The following is a 27,403-nucleotide window of genomic DNA, read 5'->3' on the forward strand; positions in this document are numbered from 1 at the left end:
ATTTACCCCTACCCCTCCATGCATTTTCATTTCTTTACAGTGAAGAAGAAGGAAAATAGCTTCCTTTATTTTGAACTGTGGCTGCAGTTAGCAACTCTTATTTCTAAGTGATAGTGTGTATCAAAAGTTCAAAAGGTTTGTGTTCGGTATTAATCTTACTTAACTTTTTAACACCTCTTCCTAGTTTTCTAGAGCAGTTACCTCCTTGCCATAGGTGTAATTTTTTTCCTCTCGATGTCAGAACTGCACCAGTAGAAACAGAGTGAAATAGCACCCAGCATAAAAGAAACATAATTTAACAACCTGCATAACAAGATTTGATAGCGTATTTTGAAAAAGGACTTAAATGATTCAGACACAACATGGAAAAATCAGTGGAACCCAAAGTCATTTCAGAAATCCATTCTTATTTCAAATTTAAATATCCAAATAAAAGTGCTCAGCTGCTCATAGGATCTCAATATCTCAAACTTCCTAGCTTTGTGTGCATAGCAGAGGCTGTGGGTACTTCCCCTCCTTGAAAAAGCTAGTCTTGTGTGGAATTCAGAGATCTTTTTTAAACAGTCTTTGTTTAGTCCTTGCTAGTTATTGTAAAAAAACCCTGTATTTTCAAGATGGGCATCAGAATGGCCTGCTGGCCTTTTATAGGGGTGCTGCAACAGTAAGTAAAGCAAAAATACCTGGTTTTTATAGTAGATGCGGAGAAAGCTGTCCATTTCTAAGCCCTACATGTTACCCACAGAGGCATCGCAGGAGAGAAAGAACGAGGCGCAGAGCGACACCAAGAGCAAGTCACACAAGTAGTCTGGGACCTGGCTGTGAGGAACAGCTAAGCTAGAGGCTGCAGTTGGAATACAAGAAAAACAAGCATCATGGCTCATCTGAAAGATTACAGAAAGGCCTCCGATGAGACCACCAATGACAAAAAACCCAGCTGCACTCCAGGAGCTTAAGCCTACTCTAAAGGTGCTAACAATTCGTCAAGAGTGCAGTGACCCAGCCGACCACCCACTAGAAAAGTGCCCATGTACAACAAGAATGCAAGCAGCAGCAAGATCTGCAGAAAAGCTTTTCTCCTAGTGCATATACTATCCACCAGAGAGAAATGTTCCACAAGCCTGCAGCCTCTGACACCGAGCCCTTCAATCAGGTCACAGTAATTTTGAGAGTGAGCACGTCCAGCACAGCCACTTACAGACAAGTATCTTTATCCCCATTGCCCACTTCCCAGATTTGATAGGCTGTTTGTACGCTACTGCAAAGAGGCTCAAAAACAGGCTTTTGGTTAGTAGTCTTCCCTACTGCCACATGAGAGGTTTTAATAAAGTATTTATAAGTTGGTTGATAATGAAGGATATTTTTGGCAGAGAGCTTTACTGACCTGCAAGGCTAACAAAATATTACCCAGTTACAGAAAATAGCACAAAGTCCATTTCATTTTTACCATTGTACACTTGGTATAAATTGCTACCTTATTAAAGTATTATCCTCAAAATGGAACAGCTCTAATTCTTTCTTCAGCCCTAGACATCAAGGGACTTGGACAAAACCAGACCTATTTCCAAATGGCATCTCACTTTGATTTGGGAAAATTTGTATCACCTCTTTTTGGATGCCTTTTATTGAAGCGCACCCCAGCTGCCTCCCTGCAAAACCAAGAACACACTGGAAGGGCTGTAAACATTCATACCCAGTTTAGATATTTGACTTGCACAAAGTAATTATTACATTTGCTATGTATCTGAAATATAATTAACAGCACATGTGATTGGGAGAGATTCATTATATAAGTCAAATTCCAACACCTTTACTCACTTCAAACAGCACCTTGCTTTGAGAGTAATCACAGGTATTTCAATGGCACTACTTGCCAAACAGGGTACTATTTAACAAGAGACAAAGTGACCCAATCAGGTACATTTTGTAGCAAATTTGCTCTTCACCTGTGTTTATAAACAGGCTGTACACACATCAGGATCTAGCATATATAAATAAACAAGTTACAGAGAGATCCAGATCTCTCAGTGATAACGCACTATTTTCACGACACTTAGATTTATTTTAACCACTAGAATATCAAGTCCATGGTGTCTTCACAGTCTATATATAACCCTGCTAGATAATGAAACTGCTGCTATGGTTTCTCCTACCCTTATTTGAGATAGATATTGTAACCACCAAGTTCAGTTGTGAGCTTCTCCAACAATTTTGGTTGGGAATGACAAAAGACCACTGAGGTACTTTAATCCCTTCTTCCTCAAGGACAAGCTACAAACGCTATCTGAAAAGACAGATAAATTTCAGGCAAAGATCACTCTTGAGAGCAGCTGTAGTTACTGTATATATGCTTTATGTGCTTGAAGAATCAATTAATTTGCAATTCTTAGAGAAAACAGTAGACAGAATTATATAAAACAGCTGCCTGTCTTCCAAACATACCACCAGCGTAACTGCTATGAAGTCAGTGTCCAAAACTTACAGCCACCTGCTTCCACTAGAAGCAGGAAGGTACTCATTTTTGCTTCACAAATCACACAGTTAACCACTGAAAGGGAAACACAAACAGCATAAGTAGGTCACTAGCAAGAGATCTGAGAGACAAAAATTTAGTTCCCTCCTTCGTTGTTTTCTTGTGCTACCCAGAGAAGCCATCAGTTTATACACCCCTCACAGTTCCTTTGGTCACACACATGCTGTATGGCTACGACAGAGCTTTTTGTGCGATGTAATAAGGGAAAATAGAGAAACTCCCCTCATATAGGTAAACCTGTCTTTAATAACCTAAAGCAGCTGTGATGTTTGCAAGCATATTTTGATTTTAATGTATCAGTCATTAAACAAGCAGAAACATGAAAACATGAAAAGGACATAATAGGCCCAAATAAAACAACTGCATCCTTGAAAGTTTTGAAGACTAGAAACTTTAAACATGGAATTTGAAGCCAAACTGAAACCACCATAGTATGTATATTACTACTGATATATTATTCTGCAGTTTAAACTAAGTCAGATAAACAGGTTATACTCTGCTTACAAGATGCTAACCCAGCAGAGAAACATTTGAATGCTACCATACAGAAGGGGAAAAAAGGCTTGGATAATGCCTTTAACCTGGGCTTTCTGTGATGGAAACTCCAAATCTGAAGAAAAGTATATCCTGAACAACTTGTTCTGCCCTTCAAATATTAATCTGTGTGAATTCTTTCCATGGAAACTGGTAAACCCGCTCAGTCTGCAACTAAAACATCAAATCATAACCAAAAAAACATATCAACCCTGACCTTATTGCCTGCACCTTGATAATTTCACCTCATGGCTCCTGTGTCGTATAGCAGCCTTCATTGTTTAACAAAAAACTGCAAACTTTTTGAGACAGCACTTATGCTTGTCTCCAAATTGCACACAGTATCATGCATAGCCAATTAGTCACCTCAAGAAATGAAAAATAAAAGCTAGAAGCATCAGCATAACAAACAGGTAGAGGAGCTTTTACACCCTTTTTTGTTCCCTTCCTTCTAAAAAACAAAGGAACCAATTCTCCTTTTACATTTTCATCCTAGGAGAATGCCAGACTGCAGTGGACTAACATTTGATTTACACTGGCATGCACAAGCAATAACTATTTGTTCCAAGGCTTTGAAGCCTTGTGTTCAAATATTTATGAACCTTTAACAGAGATTTGTGCCTAGATAGCTTTCCTTTCACATAAATATCATCAGAGTATTTTATTATCTGGTTTAGGTAAGATCAGAAGAGCTGCTAGAGGATTTGCAAATCGGTCCACTAAGACTAGCTTTTGACCTCCATAATAAGGTAATGCTTACATGTTTCCAAGGAATGCAGCAGGTATGTGGCAGCCATACTACAGTGCGATATTTTAATTCACATAGACAGCACATCATCATCTTAAGCATTCCTTATCACTCAAGCAAGTACTTACAGGGTCAGAAGGACCACAGAAATCTCTGAACACTCTTGGAGGCTCAGACTGTATAATCTCCATCGCTATGCAAGGGCCTGAACACAACTCTGTAACCATCTCCTGGAAGAGAAAAAAGACAGAAACAACTCTGAGCTTCCTTGGGCATTCGCAAAGGTTGTGTTCCTCCCCAGAACTAGACCCAAACTTACAGGACAGTAACTATTAAACAATATTGGTGCATTTAGGAAATCAAAGACATGAAACAAAGATGCCATTAGTATTCACAACAGAAGAAGCGTTTTCCATTTCACTACTTGGTTTAGAAGGTGGAGATAGAGGTAAATTGGACAATAAGCTTCAACAGGATACTGAATAGCGTGTGACAACATCCATGAGACTTTAAATTCTTTTGCCAATAAATCCTTATTGATCTGGACCTGGATTTCACAGAAGTATCCTGTAACTTCTCAAACTAGACTGAATCAATGGAACACACTTTGCTGGGTATAAGCCTGAAAAAAAAAAAAAATCACACTAGATTCAGCCAGTTCCACAGGCAACAATGTACTTTGCAGTGTTCCCTACAGGCGCCATGGTACACAGCTTATATTTGTCTCCAAATAGGCAACCCTTTGATGGCTTTAAGTCATTAAAACGTCTCTGGGGCCTTTGATTCTCACCGTCTTTTCCTCATGTATTACTGCAGAAGCTGAAACACGCAAGCCAACAGAAGAGAATTGAAAGGGGCCTGTGACACAACCTGTTAAAGAAAGGGTCCTTGATCTGGCAACATCCTTGTTGTGTACTGTTACCAGAATTTCAGTTACACTGAAATCATCTGTTTCCCTGGAGCCTCCTGGAGAGTAAAGAGACATTGTGATTTCTGAGTGGGTGATGAAAATGGGTCTTAGTTTTCATAAGCTTAATTAACTCTGGGCATTTGTGCCAATCTGGAGTTTGTTAATTAGACGTATAGGTTTCACAAGCAGAAAGAACCTATTTTGATGTTCTAGCCTGACTACCTTTTTTAAAACATGCCCTTGTAATTGCATACTTGCCTGGAAATTTCCGCAGACAAGTTTTAAACAAATCAGGATAATTAGAAGAATCAAAACCAATGAAGAAAGGGGAAAGGAGAAAACATTCACAGGAAACAAAGGAGGACAGGGAAGGACAAGCAAGGTACTGCAATCACACCCACCAGCCATCGGCAGGTCAAGGATCAGCCATGGCAAAGAACAAGAGCGTGCAAAAAAGCAGTAGGAAATGAAGGATTAAGTCCTCCTCTGCCTTTTACAAATTGTAATGGAAACTACAAAAAGACTCCAAGTCAAGCAGCATTGTTCCAAGGAGTTGGTATCTTAAGAACAGATTCCACGCTGAGAGCGTGTGCTTAATCTCCCCACTCTGAAGTCAGTGGGACAGAATTTTAGCCAAATGCCTCTATCGTCAACCTGATCCTAGGAAATGTAAGTAGAAGTATTCTCAAATGAAAAGAGTGCAGACTAGTTTCATGCTTTACAACATGAATAAATACTCTAATTCCAAAAACTTTCTTATCACCAACATATCCTCTGTTAAGAACAGGTCAAAGAATATTTCATTCTGTCAAGAAACAGTAAATTGCCCCAAAGTCACTATTCTGTACAATTCCATTGAATTCTGTCATCTAAATAACTGTTAACAAGAAAATGGAGAAAAAACAGGCTTTTAACTTTAGTTGAATCAACTGAATTCCTTCCTGCAAACTGTGGGGATTTTTTGTTCCTCCCTTTTTATTGTTTCAGTATCAGCACTGACATCCCACCAGCAACAGCAAGCAACATGAGCAAAGTTACTCCCTACTCCTCTGTTACAATAGAAAGGTGAGGACTGAAGACCAGCTGCCATCAACTACAGCACAGAGGCATGTGAGACAAGCTTGGTCTACCTTACACAGCCTCATTAAGTCTAGAGTTGAATTTATATAGACACTGTTTCTCTGGTAAGACTGCCAGTTACAGCTAATTATTTAAATTTTTTTAGCAAATAGTTCATTCATCAAATAACATGGCTTGTGGTCAACCAAAACCATTCCTGGAGCTGGATCAAGCTTATGCATTTCTGATTAACAAAGTGGATTCTGAGCTGACCCAAAATAATCTCCCTCCTTTTTTCCCCATTTTCTAGTCTGGCTACAGTAGGAAATACAAAGCAAAATAGAACAAAAACTAATCAATAGTATGCAAAATCCCATGCAGGAGATACTAACAAAGCTAAAATTTTGGGCAATTGTTCAACTTCCTCTTCACAGAGAAGTGCTTATATACAATGTCAAGCCTTTATCTGATTGACAGGGGGTAACCAGAAGAAATGGGAGTACAGTTTTTGAACAGGATTTCTGGATGCCAAGTATCTTCTGCACTGAGTTATTTTGGAATGATAAATAGAATTTAGATCAAAACAGACGGTTCTGAGTCACAGATATGAGAGGTCATATTCTTTCTTCAATATCCTATTTCACAACATAGTTCTTCCTATTTGGCCTGCACTGACAATATCTACTGCCGTTCCCATATGTGCCTTCTCTGGATCCCTTCACAATCATGATTAGCTTTCCCACATTTTCCTGTTTCACAGACACCCTGAGTGCACAGAGATATTAATTTAATTTCATTTCAACTGAGTGCATCCAGCACATATGGCTTGCAGGACAGAGCTCTAGATTCTCACTTTTCTTCAAATCCCGTCTAAAACATATCTTCTTTATTGACTTATCCTGTTTAAATGTCACTTTTACTTCTGAGTAACTCTCCAATTAAATTATATAACTAAAATTTGCAACTTATTAGGGGGCCAGAGATTGTAAAAAAGAGCTGCAGAAGATGGTAGTGAATTTCCAATTTGGTTCAAAGCAAAGACTTTTGCAGTACCATGGGTTGAAATACTGGTCAGATATATACCATATTTTAATTCTGCCATATACCTACAAGTCTGCCGGTCTGATCTTCCTTTGGTCCCTGTCAAAAACAGTGTTATCAGATATGTGACCTCATTCAAACACATTTTATTTTTAAAGAGATTCTTCTCAAAATTATGCTTACCATGTATTCAGCCACAACACCTTTGTAAATCTCATAAAATTCTTCCACATTTGCACGCTCCATGTTGAACTAAGAAAACAAAAATGTTAGCCAGTCTTCCCTAAACAACAACAAAACATAGAAAGACACCCCTTCTTAACCAGCAAGCATTCAGAATACTCTCTTAAGTTTTACTAGGTAAAAGGAATGGCTTTACAGCTGCAATGTGAAGTTTGCCAACAAGTTAGCCAATGATGCCACAGGCAACACAGCACAGAGTATTTTCTTCCACCTTAAATATAAGTAGACAACGTAGTGTTGACTGATGCCACTAGGACATGCAAGAGGATCTGTTTGTTGCATAGTAAAGGACAGTGGCTATTTTTTATTTGTGGTGGGGATTTGAGTCAAAGGGCAGGATTTACAGGACTACTCTTGGGCACAATCTTTGTGCCAACTTCCTTTAACTGCTGAGGGTGATCAAGGGGTCAAAATCCTTTCAGCATCTTTAAAAACCTTCCCCCCAAATTCATACTAAATATATATTTAAAAATTGAAGAATATTAACAATAATCTTAGCTAATACATTTTGTAAAGATATCTCAAATTGCTCCTGAACAGCCAGATATCATTATCCCCCATCTAACTACAGGGAAACTGAGATACAGAGAGGTAAAGTGTCTTGGCTCAAGGTCACCCAGCAAGGAGAAACAGATCACCTGATCAATGAAATAATAAAACACAAATATCACAAGGACAGTGCTGATCCCAAAACATTGCTACATAGTCTGCACAAGGGTTTTGTATTGCAGGAAAACACCTGTGCATTGCTGTGAAGTGCACACAGCACTTCAACTTCTGTTTATCAGAAAAACATACAAAACAGGAAACCTACCATCTGCAAAGCTGAGATCTGAAATCCTTCATCGGTGATGGCTTTTATAATCTTTCCAGCTAGCCCTGAAGAAAGACACAAAAGACAATATTCAATTTTTAAAAGCAGAATTTGCAACTGGAAGGTATTTATTCCAATACACCACTTACTTTAAAAAAAAAAAAAACACCAAAAAACCAGCACTTGCCTAATGCTGACAGAGGAAGCAGAGAGCAAAGTTAAGTCCACATACTCTATGTTCTATCTACAGTGATGTGCTGATGATTTCAAACAACTAAATTCCACACTGCTACTGAAAAGGATCTCTACCAAAAAAAGGTAATTAGTGAAGACTCTGCGTTTCTCAGATCAACTGCAAAACACCCAGTTGCTTTAAGATCAAGATTTATATATTTAAGTTCCACTAGCCAATGCTGATGCTTAAACAGTAATCAGTTCAGGGCACAGGCTGCCTATTTTGCTGGTTTTATACAGTGTTCACTAGAGCTGGGGTCCTACTTTAAGCTAGAAACAATGCAGGATGATAATAAATATTCCCAATAAACCAGCACAAAAGTTCATGTCTTCTGTGGGGAAAACACACTAGTGCAAAATAACCTACTGCTTCTAAGATTGTAACTCCCGAATATGCTATTACTGATCATACTGCTTGCTTTATTCTCTACAGAATGCATCCTCAAAGACTGAATTACACTGTAAAACAAAACATTAAACCTCAGAGAACAAGAACCACTGATGCTCCACTGAATGTGTATTTTAGATTTGCCTGTGCTTACAAGATCAGGCCATTCGAAAGACTATGTCAGCCAAGCACAGCACTCTGTGCGAATGAATTTCATAAAAATTACCATTTTTATAGAACATAAATGCCTGTTCTTTAGTACAATTTTGAGATACTACACATTTCTGGACATTTATTCAGAGCAGAATTAATCATAAAAGAATACCCTGTAATGAAAGACAACACCAGGATTTGACTCCTGGTCATTAAATCCTTTTATTAACTAGTCTTTAAATTGCAGGATTTTTAGCACTGCATAAATTTAGTAGATGAGAATAAAACACATCTGGTATCTAGGTTCTGGCATGCTCAAGACCTAAATTATACACAGTCTGCTAATACCTGTGACATAGGATTGGTGGGCTTCCTACCACATTAAAAGGTCAGTGGAAGCTTTGAGTAAATGAGACAGATAGTTGGAGGGCTTTCAAAAATCGTATTTACAAATGACAATGAAAAAAGCTGTCCCTGAAGTATCTCCCACCATATTTTCACATGAAGGTTTATGTGGAAAAACTTTCCACATATAAAACAGTGCATACTTCCTCAAAAAAATCTTCAAACTACTAAGGGGAAAACCTGAGATTTTGGCACATGGTCCACACAGCTCCTTGAGCCTACAGAACATAGAACCATGCAGAGGCAGGTGCAGTACCTGCCATCCCAGTGTACTGTTACACCGCGTCTCAGTAGCACTGGTAAAAGCTGTGACGCTCCTGTGAAACCAGGAAAATATATTCTGCCTTTTTTTTCAAGGTGAAAAAAAACCCACAACAATTGCAGCAACAAAATGAAGGGACTTGGACAGGTTTGCCCAGGAAATGCAAGCCGATATTGGAGAGAGAAACCAGACTTCTAATTTCTTTTTGTCCACACTGCTGGAAAGGATGAGCAGCTCAGATGCTTCCACACAGAGGTTCCAGTGAGGCAGCCAGCCTACAGTCCTGACTTCAGAGATGAATGGCCAGTTTATAAAGAGGTTAAGTGACTGTCTGGGGATCATTCAGGAAATAAATAAATGAATAAATAATCTGTGACAGAGCATAAACATTTCCTCATTCTTGATTTTCAGAGCCAATACTCCAGTCAACAGCCACTGTTTCATAAGAAACCAACAGAGAGAAGAAAGGGCAGTGGCAGACAAATGGCAACCACTACTTGCAGGGACGAGGCTACCTTGGTATGAGAAAGCTGCTTTGCATGACAGATCTCCATTTTACACTTTATCAGTCATGAATGGGCCACTCACTTAGGCCTTCACAGCCAGCAAGAATCTAAAATACTCACCAGGTATCAGGTTTTGGTGTACTATGGAGATCTGCTTTTTACAGAATTTTTGGCCTTGGCAGTTTTATGAGCTCTTAGAAAAACTCATGTTTTTGAGAAACAAAGAGGGACTCAAATATTCAGCTTCTGGGCTGTTTCTCTTCTGGAGTCATTAAGATTTTTCTTCTCTGTAGAGAGGAGACAGGCTCCTTTAACAATAGAACTCAAAGTAGGAATGTATTTTGGATAAAGGTCTTTAATACATGGTTCATTTAATAATTAACTGTGATAAACCTACCAAGATTTTCCTCTACATTGTATTCCTGAGTTCACTCTCACTCACTGGAGCAACAGAGGACTTTGTTGCCCCAGACAGATTGCCCATGTCTGCAACACCCAAAAGGCTTAACCAAAGGAATTATTGCCACCATCGTACACAGATAGATGTCTTGCCAAAAAAATTCAAAGCGCCTTGAGGAAGAGGCATGAGATTGCATTTATATTCACAAAGCAGGGTATTAGCTCCACTTCCCAGATGTGGGAATTGAGGCACAGGAGAATAAGTGCGTTGCCTGTGGCAGCGCAGATCTGCAAATTCAGTGACTTGGCCTCCTTTGCCTCTGTTTAGGCAATACACGTATAATTTTTCCTAGGGACACTTGCCTTTCAAATTCTACCTGAACCAAAACAGAAATAAAAAGCATAGAGGCAATCCCCAAGCAACGGAAGAGTGGAAGCTGAAGGCTCAGGCCTGGGATCTGTTTCAGGCTTTCAGCCAGTTACATGACCGAACTGGGACGCATCCTCTCCTTTGTGGACAGATAAGACTGAGGAAAAGAACTACTAATTAGATAGAATGCCATTTCAGCAGCTTTCAACAATTTGTTTTGAACTTTAAAATCTTGATCTGTAGTGAAAAAAACAACCTTTTAAGGACCCTTCAAACGGGGCCAGTGCATGTTTAAAATGTGATTACAGTAAGAACCCAAATCAAAGCTGCAGATTAGGCACCAGTTATGATGAATTTTCAGTCACAAAGCACAAAAGAATCACAAGCATTACTAAATGCAAATGGGGGAATTTAGTACTAATCCTAACAAATATGAGAGCGAGAAAGAGAGAGTGTGTGTACATGCTTTACATCTCCTAGGTAGCATTATGTTGCTACACACCTAGTATACAACAGATAATCTTCCAACGTATTTTAATCAGATAATACGATAAGGCACCAAGACCTCATCAGTTATACTGATCTTCTACAATTTGTTACTTTACAACACACAATATTTGAAAACTGTACTTATTAAGAAGCAGAAAGTATCAGGGAAGATATCAGAATGAAAAATATTACAATTGCTTGCAGAATTATGGATTGGAACAAAATAAAACAGTTCATGAAAGTCACTTTTAACCTAACAGCACTTCATTTAATGGGATGTAACAGCTGTGTTACCGGGACCTGCCAGTCCCAGCACACTACGAACCACCATCCCCACAACTAGGGATGTTACGTTCTCTTCCCTTTGTTCTTGGCCTGTTTCCCAATGTAACCATTCCACCACTAAAGGTTTAGTAGGCAAGACAGCAGACTGCCTTCAAAGCAAGTCAAGAACTAGCTTCCTCAGCTCAACCTTTATATGTAATTTTTTAAATACCCTTCCAATAATTAAAAATAATTCCTCTGGAATAACAACAGTTTTTTGACAGGAATACACAAACTGCTGTGACTGATCAGATCAATAATCCACCTAATCCAATAACATATTTCTAGAAGTAACCAGTACCAGATGCTTAAAGTAGCACTAACTATAAGTAGCAATTTCATTTCATGTCTATTTTTGACATTTTAAAATATAATTTTGCTTCACAGTAGAATGAAATTATCCAATTCCTTATTGCCAAGTGTTAAGGTCCTGTCCCAAAACTCCAGAGAACCACAATCAGGCTCTGCTCTGAGCAAAGTCCTTTTTTAATTCCAAAAAGAGGAAAAAGTGGGACTCAGAGCTGGGCCCTCCTGCAATGTATTTCAGTTGAAGTTCTCAATAATCTTTGTTACAGACAATATTGCAAAACACTGTGCATTAGGAAGCTGACAGATGTCCTTCACAAAAAGTGCACTTCTTCCCATTGGTTGATCAACCTATCCCCTGAAGAACAAGGTTTACCTATCTTCTCTTAGAGAAGAGAGTTTTTTCTACTTAGAAATAATGCAACTCTAGGCTTTCTTACTGTGGTAACATAAATACACCATTTCTAGACTCCCCAAAAGTTTGGCCATAGTGATAATCTGCAGCTATTGACCTCCCAGCCTTGCTGTGTACTGTATGAGAAAGGATATCCAGTCTTTGGTGCACAAAAAAAGTGAATCACAGAGGGTCACCAGAGCAACACACACTGGGCCAACAGAGAGAAGGGAAGCTCAAAAGCTACCCAGCCTAATCATGGGGGAGGGGGGAAAGACAAGTGGATGCAGACAGAAGATAAAGAAGAATGTGTGAGAAAATGATGAGAGAATATTGTTCATAGTTACAGAATCCAGGATTTCCCATAATTTCTCTCTAGGCATTGTACTGAATCACAGAATCACAGGTTGGAAGGGGCCTCAGGGATCATCTAGTCCAACCTTTCTGGGAACAGCACAGTCTAGGCAAGATGGCCCAGCACCCTGTCCCGCGGAATCTTAAAAGTGTCCAAGGGAGCGGAGTCAACCACTTCCCTGGGGAGATTATTCCAATGGTTGACTGTTCTCAGTGTGAAAAATTTCCCTCTGGTGTCCAATCGGAATCTCCCCAAGAGCAACTTGTGTCTGTTCCCCTTTGTCCTCTCCATGTGACTCCCTGTGAAGAGGGAGCCTCCATCTTCTTTGTAGCTACCCCTTAAGAACCGGTACATGGTGATGAGATCCCCTCTAAGCCTCCTTTTCTCAAGGCTGAAAAAACCCAGCTCTCCCAGCCTATCCTCATATGGCAGGCTGCCCAGTCCTTTGATCATCTTGGTGGCCCTTCTCTGGACCCCTTCCAGCCTGTCCACATCTTTTTTGTATAGTGGGGACCAGAACTGTACGCAGTACTCCAGGTGTGGCCTGACAAGTGCTGAGTAGAGCGGGATAATGACTACTTTATCTCTGCTGGTGATGCCCTTTTTGATGCAACCCAGCATCCTGTTGGCCTTCTTGGCCACAGCAGCACGCTGTTCACTCATGTTGAGCTTCTTGTCCACCAGGAGCCCCAGGTCCCTTTCCACAGAGCTGCTCTCCAGCCAGCTGGATCCCAGTCTGTGCTGCACTCCTGGACTATGTTTTCCCAGGTGCAAGACCTTACACTTGTCCTTGTTGAACTTCATAATGTTCTCACTGGCCCACTCTTCCAGCCTATCCAGATCTTCCTGCAGAGCAGCTCTCCATTCTGGAATGTCTACTTCCCCACTCAACTGGAAGTTTGCTGATGACACCATCAGGCTACACTTGATCCCGTTATCCAGATCACTTATAAAGATGTTGAATAACATTGGGCCCAATATCGATCCCAGGGGGACCCCACTTGTGACAGGCTGCCAGTTTGAAAAGGAGCTATTTACCACCACACTTTGGGTGCGGCCTGTCAGCCAGTTCCCCACCCACTGCACAGACACTTGTCTAGGCCATAATGCATTAATTTCTCCAGGAGGAGGCCATGGGGAACCGTATCAAAAGCCTTGGAGAAGTCCAAGTAACAATGTCCACCACCTGCCCCATGTCAACCAGGCAAGTCACTTTGTCATAGAATGCCACCAGGTTTGTCAAGCATGATCTGCCCTTAGTGAAGTCATGTTGGCTTTTCCCAATCACATGCTTCATTTGACTTGTGATGGCCCCCAGGAGAATTCGTTCCATAACTTTCCCAGGGATTGAGGTAAGGCTCATGGGCCTATAATTACCAGATCCTCCCTCATATCTTTCTTGTAGATAGGGGTAACATTTGCCTTCCTCCAGTCCTCTGGGACATCCCCTGTTCTCCACAACTTCTTGAAGATTATGGAGAGTGGCCTTGCAATGATGTCAGCCAGCTCTCTCAACATCCTCGGGTGGATGGCGTCAGGGCCCATCGATGTGTAGGTGTCAAGCTCCTGTAATTATTCACAAACTAACTCTTCCTTCACTGATGGCAGGTCTATGTTTGGATCAACTGGCAATAGAGGTGAAGAAAGTGTTGAGGACCTCTGCCTTTTCAGCATCGTTGGTGACTGACTCTCCTATTCTATTTAACAGGAGGCCTATGTTTGCCTTCTGTTTCTGCTTGTGGTTGAAATACCTGAAGAACCCGTTCTTCTTATTTTTGACATCTACAGTCTGTTTCAATTCAAGCTGAGCTTTTGCTTTTCTAACTGAATCTCTGCACACTCTGGCAATGCCCTTGTAGCTCTCAACTGATAATCCTCCACTTCTCCATCTCTGGTATGCTTCTCTCTTGGATTTGAGTAGACCCAGGAGTTCATGGTTGAGCCAAGGGGGCCTCTTGCTCCACTTACTTCCCTTTCCTTTATAGGGGATAAACTGGTTTTGTGCTTGCAAGACAGAATTCTTGAAGAACTCCCAGCACTCACTGTTTCCTTTATCTTCCATGGAAGGATCAGAAAAACCTTAAGAAGTCTGAAGGGCAGCTTTAAAGATATTTATGGAGAACCATCAACATGGCAGCACTTGTGAAAAATCTTTACAAACAATATTCATTTGAAAATACTAAAAGGGTGAAGACAAAAAAATATCACCACTGCTTTACTAGAGGATAAAAGTCGGCATTTTGCTAGCACAAGAAAAGTTATGCATACAGACAGTAATCTTAGGGGACCTTGAAACCAAAATGGCTGAGCATTTGATGTGACTGAGAACAGGAACCAATAGAAAGATTCAAAGGGGGTGGAAGGTCAAAGGCTTAATCCCAGCTGCAACTTTCTGAACTGCTATGAACAAGGCAAGACCACATTTTTGAATGCCAGACAGGACATTAAGACACAAAATGATGAAAACCTGTAGGAAAAAAACACATTCTGAGAGTTCTTGTATGGGAACAGATGGGAAGTCACACTTAAAATTCAGATACAAAAACCCATACAGAAACTCAAGTCAAAGATCACAGCCAGGCTACAGAAAGGATCCAGCAATTTGGCTGTGCAGTGTGTGCCATTTGAAGAAGAAAGATTAAGAAGGAAAGATCAATACCTCTGCAACAGTTATGCTGAACTCAAACTGATGACTGTATGTTTACAAAAAAACAGAAGAGCTTAGGTTTCTGTCTTTCATTGTTCTTGTGCTAAAAGAAAGCTTAAAAAAGTATCCGGTTTGTTTTTCTTTTTACTTCTTTCTTTCGAGTTGTTCATTATCTTGTACTCCTTTAGCACATCCACTCTGTTTTTTATCCACTTTAAAAGAATATGATCTATCACTCTGTCCAGGAGAATGTTTCTATGGCTATAATGATTTTCGTTTACTTTTGCTTATTTTTTGAGTATGAAAAAAGCTAAACACAATATTTTAGTTGAGGCTGTACCACTGGATTATCCGATGGCATTCAGTATTATAATTCAAACCATTTGTATGCTTACTAATATTTCTTTCTTTTTTCTGGTTATCCCTACTGAACACTGTGCATGGCACGTTTCATGAATGGTTACATTTACAAAGGGGAAATGGTTAAAATTATGCCTTGTAGTGTGCATTAGCCCATAGTTATAAACAATGATTTTAATCTACTATTGCACTGTCAATTAACTTAACTCTGGAGGTTAAAACCTCAGGAGATCCCCTATAATCTGCTCTAGCCTTTACTAATTTTATATTCCACTTCCTGTGGAAGGTTTGCCAACTCACTGTGCTAGATCAATTACAGTAAATAAACTGTAAGCTCCATCATTTATTTTCGACTTGGCAAAAGACTGTCACATATTCCTACATTCTGTGCCTTAGCTCTTTTCATACCCAATACCTTGCCTTTCTCCTTACACTCTGATTTGAAAGGGCAATAAGAGAAGAGACTTCAAAATATTTAGCTTTTGCTCCAAGGTACAGTGAATTCAGTTAGACTACACATGACTGCGTTTTAAAAATTTTTCTAAAATGTTTCAGAAACTTCTTGTAACAAAGGTTCCATTACATCCCCAGATATCAGGCCAGTGATATACTTTGAAGTTTTCCTTAATGATTAGATTTAATGGTCTTTCATCTAAATTAGTAAATATGCTCATATTTTCCAAATTTATATATAGAAGCCTGTATACCCCTGTCTTCTCCATCTCAGGTTAAATAAATGAAACCCTTCAAGTTTTCGCTGGCTAAATCTCTTATTGTTTTGCTCTCAGTTGGTTATGTTGTTTTTGAAAAGAGTGCCCAGAAACTGGACATGGTACACAAGTTGGGTTCTCACCAGCGCTGAGTAGAACTAGTTACTGAAGAAAACCCTAAACAAAGTGCGTCTGACATTGTGAAGACTGATTGTGTTTATGATGTATCACTATTCCAACCATTTCTCTACAGACTTGTCACTGATACCCTGCCAGTTCTTCTCTATTTTATATTTAAGCATTTATTTTTCCTCATCCATACTAGTACTGTGCAGTTGTTTATATTCAGTATCATCTTCTTCACATTGCTTCATTTCTGCAGTTCATCAGAAATGTTCTGAATTCTAATCACATCCTCCAAAACTGTAGCAGGCACTTGGTACCATCTGCAAACACCCCAAGCAAGATCTGTCCTTTCCCATCCAAGTCATTAATGACAATATTGACAAGAACTGGCCCAAGGATGGGTGACAAGATTTCACTTGTAAAGCCCTTTTAATTTGATGTGCTCCTGTCCAGTCCAGTTTGTCCAGGAAAACATTTAAAGCTATGCAGATGCCTATGCTGCACAGATCTAAATGTACAAATTACTTCACTAAAGAGGCTTTGATGAAGGCACTGATATTCAAGTGAGTTATACTATCTGGATCTGCTTTACCTTCCTTTAAGCAAAGCGTACTTAGAGAATTCAGATATCAGCAAAGTGTATCTTCCTTCAAAAAAAGACATGCTGGTAAATGTCCATCATGTCATCACTATCTAAGTGGTTTAAATGAAATTACAGACTCTTGATTCACCAATTTCCTTGGTATGAAAGAATTTTCAGTAGCCTGAAATTACCTGGACCACTCTTAGAATTAACCTTTCTCTAACCCATTGAGAATGAAAAATCCCAAAATGCATTAATAATACACTCATTCCTAAAGTCTTTTTTTTTTTTTGACACAATAACACCATCATCCCTGCACAAAGATGATTTTTAGCAACAGGAGCACCACTAATACAAGTCTACTGAACACTAATGGGAAACACTCTCTTTCCAGTAGTAGGAGGATACTTACAAGCTTCAGTAAGGATTGCCTGCGCTAATTGATCTGGTTTTTTTCTCTTAAGTATACCTCCTCCTCTTCCTTCCAGTCCCAAACTGTCAGAAAGGATTTCTAGACTCAGTTCACCGCCCCTTCTACCTTAATCAATTCAAATGTAAAATATATTTTTCTTACTTTAAAAAAATAAATGTCATTACCTCACTAGCCACTGAAATCCAAAGTCAGTCTAAGTTGGGAAGCCAAGGCCGAGGTGATAAAATTTTACGCAGGAAATAATCAAGAAACAACACAGGCTTGGTTTCAGAGACAAACATCCCAAGCAAGGAATATCCATTATTACAACTACAGCAAAGAACTGAAAACACAGATTGAAGTGGATGGACTACTGTTCTCATGGAAACTAAATTATTTTCTAAAAGAATGGTGATAAAGTGGTAAAGTTGGTTGCTTTTATTTTAATCACTATTTCCTAGCTTCTCTAAAGAGAATAAAACCAGCCAAACAAAACCCCAGCACCATCAGACACCACCAAACACTTCAACACCCTATATATATTATATTCAAGGAAAACATAAGAAACAAAATGCATTTAATTTTACCTAAGTACTTCTGCCTGGGCAAATCCATCTGAAAAAAAAAAAAAAAAAAGCATGCCTTTGTAAGCGTAGTGCTTTACTAGGTAGTTTTCACATGACTGCAGCACTAAAATTGCCATATTGCATGTGGGAATATCCAGAGGTCACATCTCAAATTTTCCACTGTACTTCTTTGAAGCATCTGCAAAGATGTCTGTTCATCCCACTTATTTTTCCATTTCCAGATTCTACCTTCAAATAGTTCCTTCCAGACTTCTAATTGTTAAGTGTCTCAAGGCTATCACTTATGCCCCCCGGTACTCAACCTTGTAGACAACATACAAAGAAGAGCTCTGGCTATGAGGTGAAGTCCACAGCATCTGCACTTCACCTTTCTATTATGAATACTTCTCACAGAGAGAAGACGCATTTTCAGATTACTTATGATAAAATTGCTTTCCTCATTTTTTTCCCCAAGTATGAGAAAACAGCTTTCTGAAAACCTTATTCTGCTTATAAGTTTCCCCAAAATCAAAATAATGAGTTACTCAAACTTATGTCTAAAAACCCAGGGTGAAAAAAAAACCCCCACCAACCTATTTCCAGAGTTTGTTTACAATTTTTAAAAATCTTATCTAATGAATACAAATCATTGTGATAAAAAACAATTCTATAGATACCTCGTCCTGAGAATGACGACAGATTTGCACCTCTCTCTCTTTTCTGCTTATTTCCTTTCCTAACTACATACATCTAACTATACTTAGCACATTACAGAGGTCAACTGGACATTTTCACAGTGATGCCTTCTCTCTTTCAAAGAGCAACAAGTATACCGTGTGTCAGCTCTTCAGTTGTTTGCAGTCGGACATATAGTATACTAAAATACTGGATTTTAGTCCTTCTCTCCCCACTCTCTTGTAAAGTAAATTCATTTGAGATACTACATAAGTAAACCCTGTTTCTATACCTGCTTGAGACTGAACTACTGTCCTTGGTATTCTTTTTGTCAAAGTTAGGTTTGTCTCTGAACGAGGAACTACTCTCTCAATTACAATTTTTCTAAGTCTTTGCATAAATAAGGAAATAGGGTCTTTATGGCTACCTGTCATGCAGTATTTTGTTGATCAATATAAAGGTCTATGAATTTCTAAAGCAGTCCAGTAGGTATTAAGTTAAGATAGGAACACTCTCTCAGTTTTATCATCCACTCAGAAAGAGGTCTAAAACCACACTTCCACAGAATAACTTTTCCTCTTGGGAAGAACTCACTCCTGCTCCTTTTGTTTTCTATAAGACCTAAATTCTAGTTGAATAATGTGGAAGACAGCACTGAAACTATATTTTTAATTACAAAAGAGGGACAAGGGTTTAACTTACCAGCAATGTTAGAACAAAATCTCAAGCTTAACACCTACTAGGAGAACAAACATATCTGGGTTGTCAGTCTCACACCTAGAAGCTCACAAGACCATAGAGGCTTCCTTCACCTCTATGGCAGCTCTTTTAGTTTGCATCAGGTCCAATGAATTCCTGACTAGCAGTTTTGCTTTTCAAGTTCGTGGCACAGTTCTAGTCCCAAATTGTTTCTTTTTGACAAAACACTGACTTTAGAAGAAGCCATGTCTCAGCTTGGGAGTGCAGAGAAGGAGGGAAGGATTTCACCCCTCAACCTCTGTGCTGTAACCAAAGTACAAAATGTGAAATATAACAGACTTCTGACCTCAGTCTTTATAGCCTGATGATGACTACTTTCATAATTTTTTTCCCCTGCTTGTTTTTCAAAGAAATTAAGTAAAAGCCACATCAAAGAAACTTTAAACCAGTCATGAAATACCAAATTCTAATTCCTACAGCAAACATGACTAAACTGATACACATAAACACATTAAAGTTAATCCCACCCAGTGATCTACAAGGTGTTATTTCTGCTGACAAAACGGTCGAGTCATAACTGTCCTCAGGGCATTAAACTGAAGTTCATCCATTTTGGTGCATTTACAATTTTGGCTTCTGAGCTCTACCGTTAATACCTCCAGATCTAATAACATGAGGTGAATTACAAGAAAAGAATGTCTAAATGATTGCAACTGTGACCTTGATCGGAATTATTGGAAGCTGCAGCACAAGAAGCAAGTGGGTTACAGAACGCAGACCCACCCATAAACTCTCTTGTTATTATTAAATAAGCCCTTCAATCCTAATCAACACACTGAGGAGCTGTGCTTACTAATTACCATCCTCCTTGACTGAAAACCGATCTCAGGACAAGACAAGGAAGAGGCTAAAAGACAATCAAAAGCATGGCAGATTCTAGAGGGGTCAAACCACATCGTGTCTCCCTGACATGACCCTGGTCAGAACAAGTTTGCATGAAGTAGCATCAGGTTGCTTTTGCATTCTTTCAGCTCTTAATAACGAGGAATTAGACTGCTCTTGCAAACCCTCTTCAGAGTTAAAATACAACCACCTCACCACTGACAACTTTCCAGCCAGGCAGGGAAGTTCTTCATCTCCACTAGGAGGAGCCACTAGAGAACAAGCTAAAGCTGTCTAGTCCAGAGCACTGGGCTACATCGCCTTCAGTGGCCTTCCCAGCTGTTTTGCCATCTGTGATCCTCCACAGAAGACAGTTATGCTGACACCAGATTGACAAAACAGCTATTGCCTTACTTCTTTAAGAGGCACGCACAATACGTGTTCCTAGAGGGCTGATGATACCACCCCTCCAGCATTGCCAGCACCCTTGACAGCTGAAGTTAAATTTCGCATAACTTCCCTGACACCCTTTATCAGGCCCCAGGCTTCCTCTGCAGCCTGGCAGACACTTTCGGTACTCTCGCTTACAGGACTTATCATGTGCATGAGCGCTGTGCCAGGTCCTGCTGCAGGTGGTCAGGCTGCGTGGCTGCGGCTGCCTGGCAACTGGTGTTTCTGTATGCCTGTCAGGAGAGGGTCAGCAAGGCCGGAGATAAAACCAACAGCAATTTTCCACTGCTTTGCTGCTGGATAGGAAACCTATGAACTCTCTACGGTAATCAAAGTCAGTTTCTAAGAAAGGACTGTCCAAGAATTAACTAGTGTAAACTAGAGATTAGATCCATCCTTTTGACAGCAAGGTAAGCTTACTGAAAAGCCTCCTAAGCTTACAGCTGAGATTAAAGCAAACCATCTTCCAGGGTGGAAAAATAGCAGATTTTTCCTTCTAAGAATCAGTTATGCAATGGACTCTGGAGGAAAAAGACACCCTGGGAAAAACGGACCAGAAAGCAAAATTCAAGTCATGAATTCAGTCAAATGTTTCTACAGAAATAAAAGCTAAGGCTCTGTATAAGCTCAAATATGTACATGAGACTTCACATAACTGTAAATGTGTAATGAGCAGATTATATTAATGGTAATTAGATAATCAAGTTCAAAGCCTCAGCTGTGCATAGGAAATGGCAAAAAGGTTTATTTTTAGATACTTGATACTGAAAATTTGCAGAGCAGAAATCAAATCTGCAATGCATAAAAGGCTGTGCTGCTTTGACCCACATAAATTCGTCTCCATGCCTCTGCCAAACCACACTGACGGCCACACAACATTTCCTTTCCTCGTCAGCTGCTGTGTTTCCACTTCCTTTCTCCCCACCAGAAACAGCAAGCTGGACAGCTACAGCTAGAAGCACTGTTCCTGGGGGCAAGGAAGTTAATTATTTTTAAGACCAAGCAGTCTCCTACATGCAACTTTGCCAAAAGGGCAGGTCACTAGTTGCTATAGCACATACTTCAGCTGAGATACAAGAGATGTTGGTATAACCAGAATGTCTCGAGTATCACTGAACACAGTTGCTAACAGCCATTAAAAAGGAGACGATATGAGCAGGGCCTCCCTGCTCTATCATGGATTGCTGACCCCAAATAGGTCAGCCCTTCCTTTCCCAAACTTTCTGCCTACAGATACACAATCTACCAGGCCAACCTGCTCCACTGCCATGGCTCTGCTCTCTAATCCCTAGAGCTGGGCTTCTCTGTTCTTGCCTGCCTGTTTCAGACAGGTAGTTGGGAGTTCTCCTGAGCAGACTGATTGGTCCCCGCAAACCCTTTCAGCGTGCTATTCCCTGACTCCAAAACAGTCTGCACAAGGAAGGAGGAATGGTGGCATTTTTACAGAGACAGCCTACCACTGCCACACAGCATGCTCAAAACTTTAAAAGCCTTAAAAATACATAGAAGGCAAAGGCTATGTTCCTTCAACTTTAAAACAGGCAGTTTAATCATACGAGAGTCATTTCAGGATTAAGACTCCCCAAAACTGTTGCAAAGCTAGTGCACAGCTCTCTACTCTGTTGCACATGGATCTTCCAACTGTGATCATGCAAAGGGCTTTACAAGACCAGGTGTACCAAAAGAGATGCCAGTCAGTGATATTTATGTTGTTACTCACAAAAATAGGCTGAATTAGAATACATGAAAACTAAGGAAAACAGAAGAGGATAGACTAAGAATGCCAAATTCTCTCCCCTGTGGCAGTCCTGGCCCATTGGGCTGATGTTGGAGAGTTCCTGCACCCCTTGTGCAGAAGGACTCATCTCGCCTCAAACTGCTGACTGGAACCAGCCTAGTTGCAATAAGAAGCCACACCAGTGCTCAGCCAAAGAGTAAGGCCACCTCTCAGCCACAGTGACTCTTCCCTTCCCTAAGCCCAACATCCTGTCAGAAGATAGGCTTCCGGAAAGTTTTACAAGATGTCCTCAGTCTCATAATCTCTTTAAGAGATGCAGCACCTGTAGTTTTTGAAACATTCAAAGTAACACTGGAGAAAACAGGAACAACAGAGCTTAGTAAGACAAAAGCATAGCCAGTCCCTGAATTCCATCATTCTTGATAGTAACTTAAAATTGATAAAATAATTTGCTGACTTAGAAAAGAAAATGCAGTTTTGATTTCTTCATTCTGTTGAGGGTAGTAATCAAGGCTGTATGGATGGAGAATTGTTCACACAAGGTACACTTTGTCTTTCAAATTTTAGTTGCTGTTTGGCAGCTGCGGTCTGCCTTTCCAGCCCACTGTCGCGCGAGAAAAAGGACTACATAGTGGATATTAAGCTCAACTTTAGTCAAGACTTTCTAGCGTTCACGTTGCAAAGCTGGGTGTGCGCTTACACTTTCTGTTTATCTGTCCCTGTATCTCTTGTGTGCTCTCTCTCACTACCCCCACCTCCTCCAGACACTCACACTCCCAGAGGAGAGGTGCACACAGGGCCAGAATTTGTCCTTTGGTGATTCAGAAAAAGTCTGAGAAGTTCAAGAAAAAAAGAAAGTAAGTAACAGACAGGGCACTACAAAACCTACAGAAATGAGGATTAAACGTAGGAAGGGACAACCTGAGCTCACTAAGAGAGAATCTGAGCTCCCATATGTAATACAGATTATATCTTAAGTATAAGAAAGCACAGCCCAAGCCATCCACTTTGCTATTTCCACACTCAAACTAAGGACCCTAACAATTCTGCCACAGAAAAGTTTGTCCTCTGCAAACATTTAGCTAGGTAAAATCATAGTCCCAGCCGCTGCCCATGTTTCTGTAAAAGGGACATCACTCTGTCTTTGCTGCATAGCAGACTAATCAGTAGCAGATACCATGCAAGGCCTCCAAGAGATAACAGGCATATTATCAGCAGTGAGTGCAAGACTCTTTCTTGTGAAAGCCATTTATTTTTTTCAGCAAGCTCTCCAGACACCCCACTTGAGGTGTGAAAGGCCTGGAAACTGCTATGGCCACTTCTGTTGTTTCCATTTCAGTTATCCACAGAGAAGTGATTAAAATGTTGCAGTGTGCTCTGCATCTTACTAAGAAAAATCTCAAAGCTCTCACACGGCAATATTTATTCTGCACTCAAAAATATTGTTGCAGTGCCAGAGCCAAAATATTTTACTGCACTCACTGCTCCTACACATGTTCCTGTATCTAAGTAGAGGACACAAAACTGAGATTATTTTTGCATGGTAAGAGTTGGGCATTAAACATTTCCAGTACTCGTACGGTGAGCTCACAGGGCATTCTCCAGCACAGAAAGCATCATGGACTCCAACAAATGCTTTAGGTCTTTGGCTCACTTTCATAGAGTAAACAAGCCTTTTCCACTTTCCATCCCCACTGCATTCAGCAGAACAAGATACATATCAGCACAAATCTCCCGTTGTGAGTAGTTTTAATGTAAAGTGTTACTGCATAAGCAGAAGGCCCTGCAACGTGGCCAGGTGTCCTGCTTTCACTCTGCTGTGAGGATGCTAACCTCCAGCCAACAAGTGAGGTAGGCAGACAGGAGCAAGGACATGGTAAGCTGTCACAGTAAGATCCATTAAATCTCATGTATATTTTTATATTTTTATCCTTTTTTTCATATCTCTTTTATTTGGAAATTAACAAGTACACACATGGAAAGCACACGACCCACTCTTCATGGAGCTGAACTGCAGAAATACTAAACATCTATGAAAAATAATGTATCTGCATATTTTTGCATGTACTATGAAATATACTCTGTGCTCTTCAGTCTCGTTCTTCCAAAAGGGGGCAAAGGAATGATCATTGATACAATGAAGCACACATTGCTTTCACCTCCACTATCTGCATTGCTTACCTTCATTAACTGCATGAGGCTTAATAATGCAACAAGTACAGTTTGTGAATTTTGCACTGTTGACTGGTCCGCGACCTCCACTGGAGGGGAAGAACAACTCCAGCTCCTGAAAACAATTGTAATTGAATATATTTTAGATTGATATAGCTGCATGCATCAGCTTTTATCCTAAGTAACAAGATCTGAAGTATCCATAGTCACAGAAGATAAACCTTCATTATAGATTTTTGTGCTACAAATACTTTTCCCCTATAATATTCTCTCAAATATATCTTTTCCCTCTCTGGCACCATTGCTGCAATCATAAAAACATTATTTGAATATTTCTTGCAATGTCTATCTTTTCACTTCTGCAATGCAATCCATTTCCATTCACAGCATTCAAAATGCTGGTGCCACAATCAGTTGGTAGAGGTGTTCCCAGTTTTCTGAATTCTGTCTCTCTCTCCTCAGTGTCTTTCCCAAATCCACTCCCATATACAGATATTTTATGGTCTCTCTTTTCACATCATCTTTTCCACTAGGTGAGCAAAAATGCAACTACCATCCATTTCTCAGTATGTTTTCTTTCCACATACAAAACCTACCTCCATCCCTCTTGATTACAATTTTTTCCTTTTGTCTTAAACAACTAAACTTTGTCTAAAATTATTGACTCACTCCTCATGCCTTATTGACCCAATTTTTGTTATTATTGTTTTACTGAATTGAAGCTGATAAACTCAATTTCTCTGATATCTTGGATGAATCAAAAGAACCTCTTTGCCTCCCATCACTTCCTTTCTTCCGACCATCACTATTCAGGTATCATATAGCTTGGGTCTCAGACCTTACTGGGGTGAGTTTGATAGCCAAGTTTCTTTCCTCAGTGGTATTTTTTCACTGTTCATTGCCAGCTTCACAGTTTTTCCATACCATTTACTCACATATGTTACACAATCTGCCAATTAACATCAGTCAGATTCCATTTCAGACCTATAGGTCAAATTCAATAAGAGAATTGATAAATATCTATGTAAGGGAAATAATAATATCCTGGAAGTACTACTGCTGAATCTATCTGATTTGATTCCTGTGCAATGGTAGGAACGCTAAAGGCCATTTCCTGGAATTGCCTCATTTAATTTACTAGCTCAATTCAGATGGAATAGACTTAGCTATCTCCCAGTCTTTAGCTCACAGCACTCTGATGATTCCTGTAATCCTTACTTGAACAATTATGCAATTCAAACTAATGGATCTTTCAATAGAAGGGAAAACGGTTTTTGTTTTTCTTCTAGCAAATAATCCACATTTTAAATGGGCATATCTGAGACAAAAGAGTTAATTTCCTACATCCTTCTACTAATAAAATGCTGCATGCTTCAAAGACCTTGTCCCACTCTGTTAACTAATGTTTACTCTAAAAGGAGCAGTCAGGAAAAGGAAGCAAAGTATTTACAATACTTAGACCTTTGTTTTATCCATTAAAAGTCATAAAAGGAAAGTAACTAAATAATGGTGAAGGACTAGGATAATGAAATTCCCAACTACAATCAAGCAGAAACTTAAAAAGAAAATTCTTTTCGTTTCCCTTTATTCCTGATCTAAAGAAATTCCCAAATTTGGCCTGCAGAGATACACCAGCTTAAGAGTATAACACACACACTCTTTCACTTGTCATTTAGCCCCTAAAAGAACAATGCAATCTTCCACTCTAACTGTTCAGTTTACAATACGTTCATTAAATGTGTCAGTTTTCCTTCAGAACAGTTCGTTTAGATCCCTTTATCTCCTGTTTCTTTTTTTCCAGCAAAGCTTCCGTAAGGCACAGCCAAGTAGTTTCCATGGCAACTGCTACACAGACATATAATACAGGGCCTACTAAATTAAAATAGGCACAGGGCTATTAAATTCATGATTTTGCTTGATTTATTGAAGCTTGGTATCAGTAATACCAAAAAGATGCACATACCTGCAGAAGTTCAGCACAATAATCCCACAATTACAAAAATGCTGCAGATGAATGGGGCCTTCAAACAGCATTTCAAAAATAATGAAACACAAAAAGAACAACAAACTTAAGCCAAAGCACATACTTATGCTTCTGATCAAAATTTTACACTAATAGACACTCTTTCCTACACTCTTAGTTCAAAAGCTGGCACAGTTGTCATGGCAGAATACAGGAACAAAAAGAAACTTTCACCCTCATATATGAGGGCATCTAGCTATTCAATCACAACTGCAAAGACTTTTCTGACCATAATTCTCCTTCATCAGAAAAGATCAATGTCATCCAAACTCTTTCTGACTCTGTACCACCTTCATCAAGTCTGCCAGCAGAAAAAGTACCTCAGGTCCAGCATATGATTTCATGTCAAAACCAGAGGCACACAGAGGGGATCCAGTGGCCCAGGCACAGCACAGATAAGCCAGACGAGTGCTTGACCAGCAGAATACCACCCATGCTTTGCGGTTAGCTTGCTGTGCCACGCAGCCTAACAGCCAGCCAGAAGAAGAGGCTGACTAACTCTGCCCTCACCACCAGGATAGAGGCTTTACCTATATTTTCTAGTATACAGTTCTTGGCAGCTTACAAGATATTCCAGGGCAGGTATCACTCCAGCTGTGCTATTGCAGCTGTTCCAGTTTAAATAGAGGAAAGACTAGGGTCAAGGAGGAAACAACTGGTATCTTTTCTCCGCTGGTCTAGAGCTAAGATACCACAGTGCAACACCAATCAATCATGAGGTAAACTTTATCCTTGCCATCATTTATCAGCATACCTACCCCACAATAATGCACACAAATAGTCACCTCAATTCTGTAGAAATGCTGGTAATAGCTATCACTCAGTCTCAGGGCTTTTTCTTAGCACTAAGGAAAGACACACCACAAACAAAGCGAAAGAGAACCAAACCCCTCAAA

General features: G+C 39.8%; 1 protein-coding gene across 5 annotated transcripts in view; it reads right to left on the reverse strand.

The window, feature by feature from the left end:
* Positions 1-27,403, reverse strand: part of NME7 (NME/NM23 family member 7) — a 100,463-nt gene that overhangs the window by 32,171 nt on the left and 40,889 nt on the right. For all 5 annotated transcript variants that reach the window (XR_012662569.1, XM_075105942.1, XM_075105910.1 and 2 more), the window contains 4 exons: positions 24,494-24,599; positions 7,880-7,944; positions 7,006-7,074; positions 3,941-4,042 (listed from right to left, as the gene is read on the reverse strand). Coding sequence is in view for 4 of the 5 variants with exons in the window: in XM_075105942.1 (XP_074962043.1) it covers positions 3,941-4,042; positions 7,006-7,074; positions 7,880-7,944; positions 24,494-24,599 (342 nt within the window). In the remaining variant the exon portion in view is untranslated. The remainder of the gene's footprint in view (positions 1-3,940; positions 4,043-7,005; positions 7,075-7,879; positions 7,945-24,493; positions 24,600-27,403) is intronic.

Source organism: Phalacrocorax aristotelis, chromosome 1 (assembly GCF_949628215.1).
Source record: "Phalacrocorax aristotelis chromosome 1, bGulAri2.1, whole genome shotgun sequence".
NCBI lineage: Eukaryota > Metazoa > Chordata > Aves > Suliformes > Phalacrocoracidae > Phalacrocorax > Phalacrocorax aristotelis.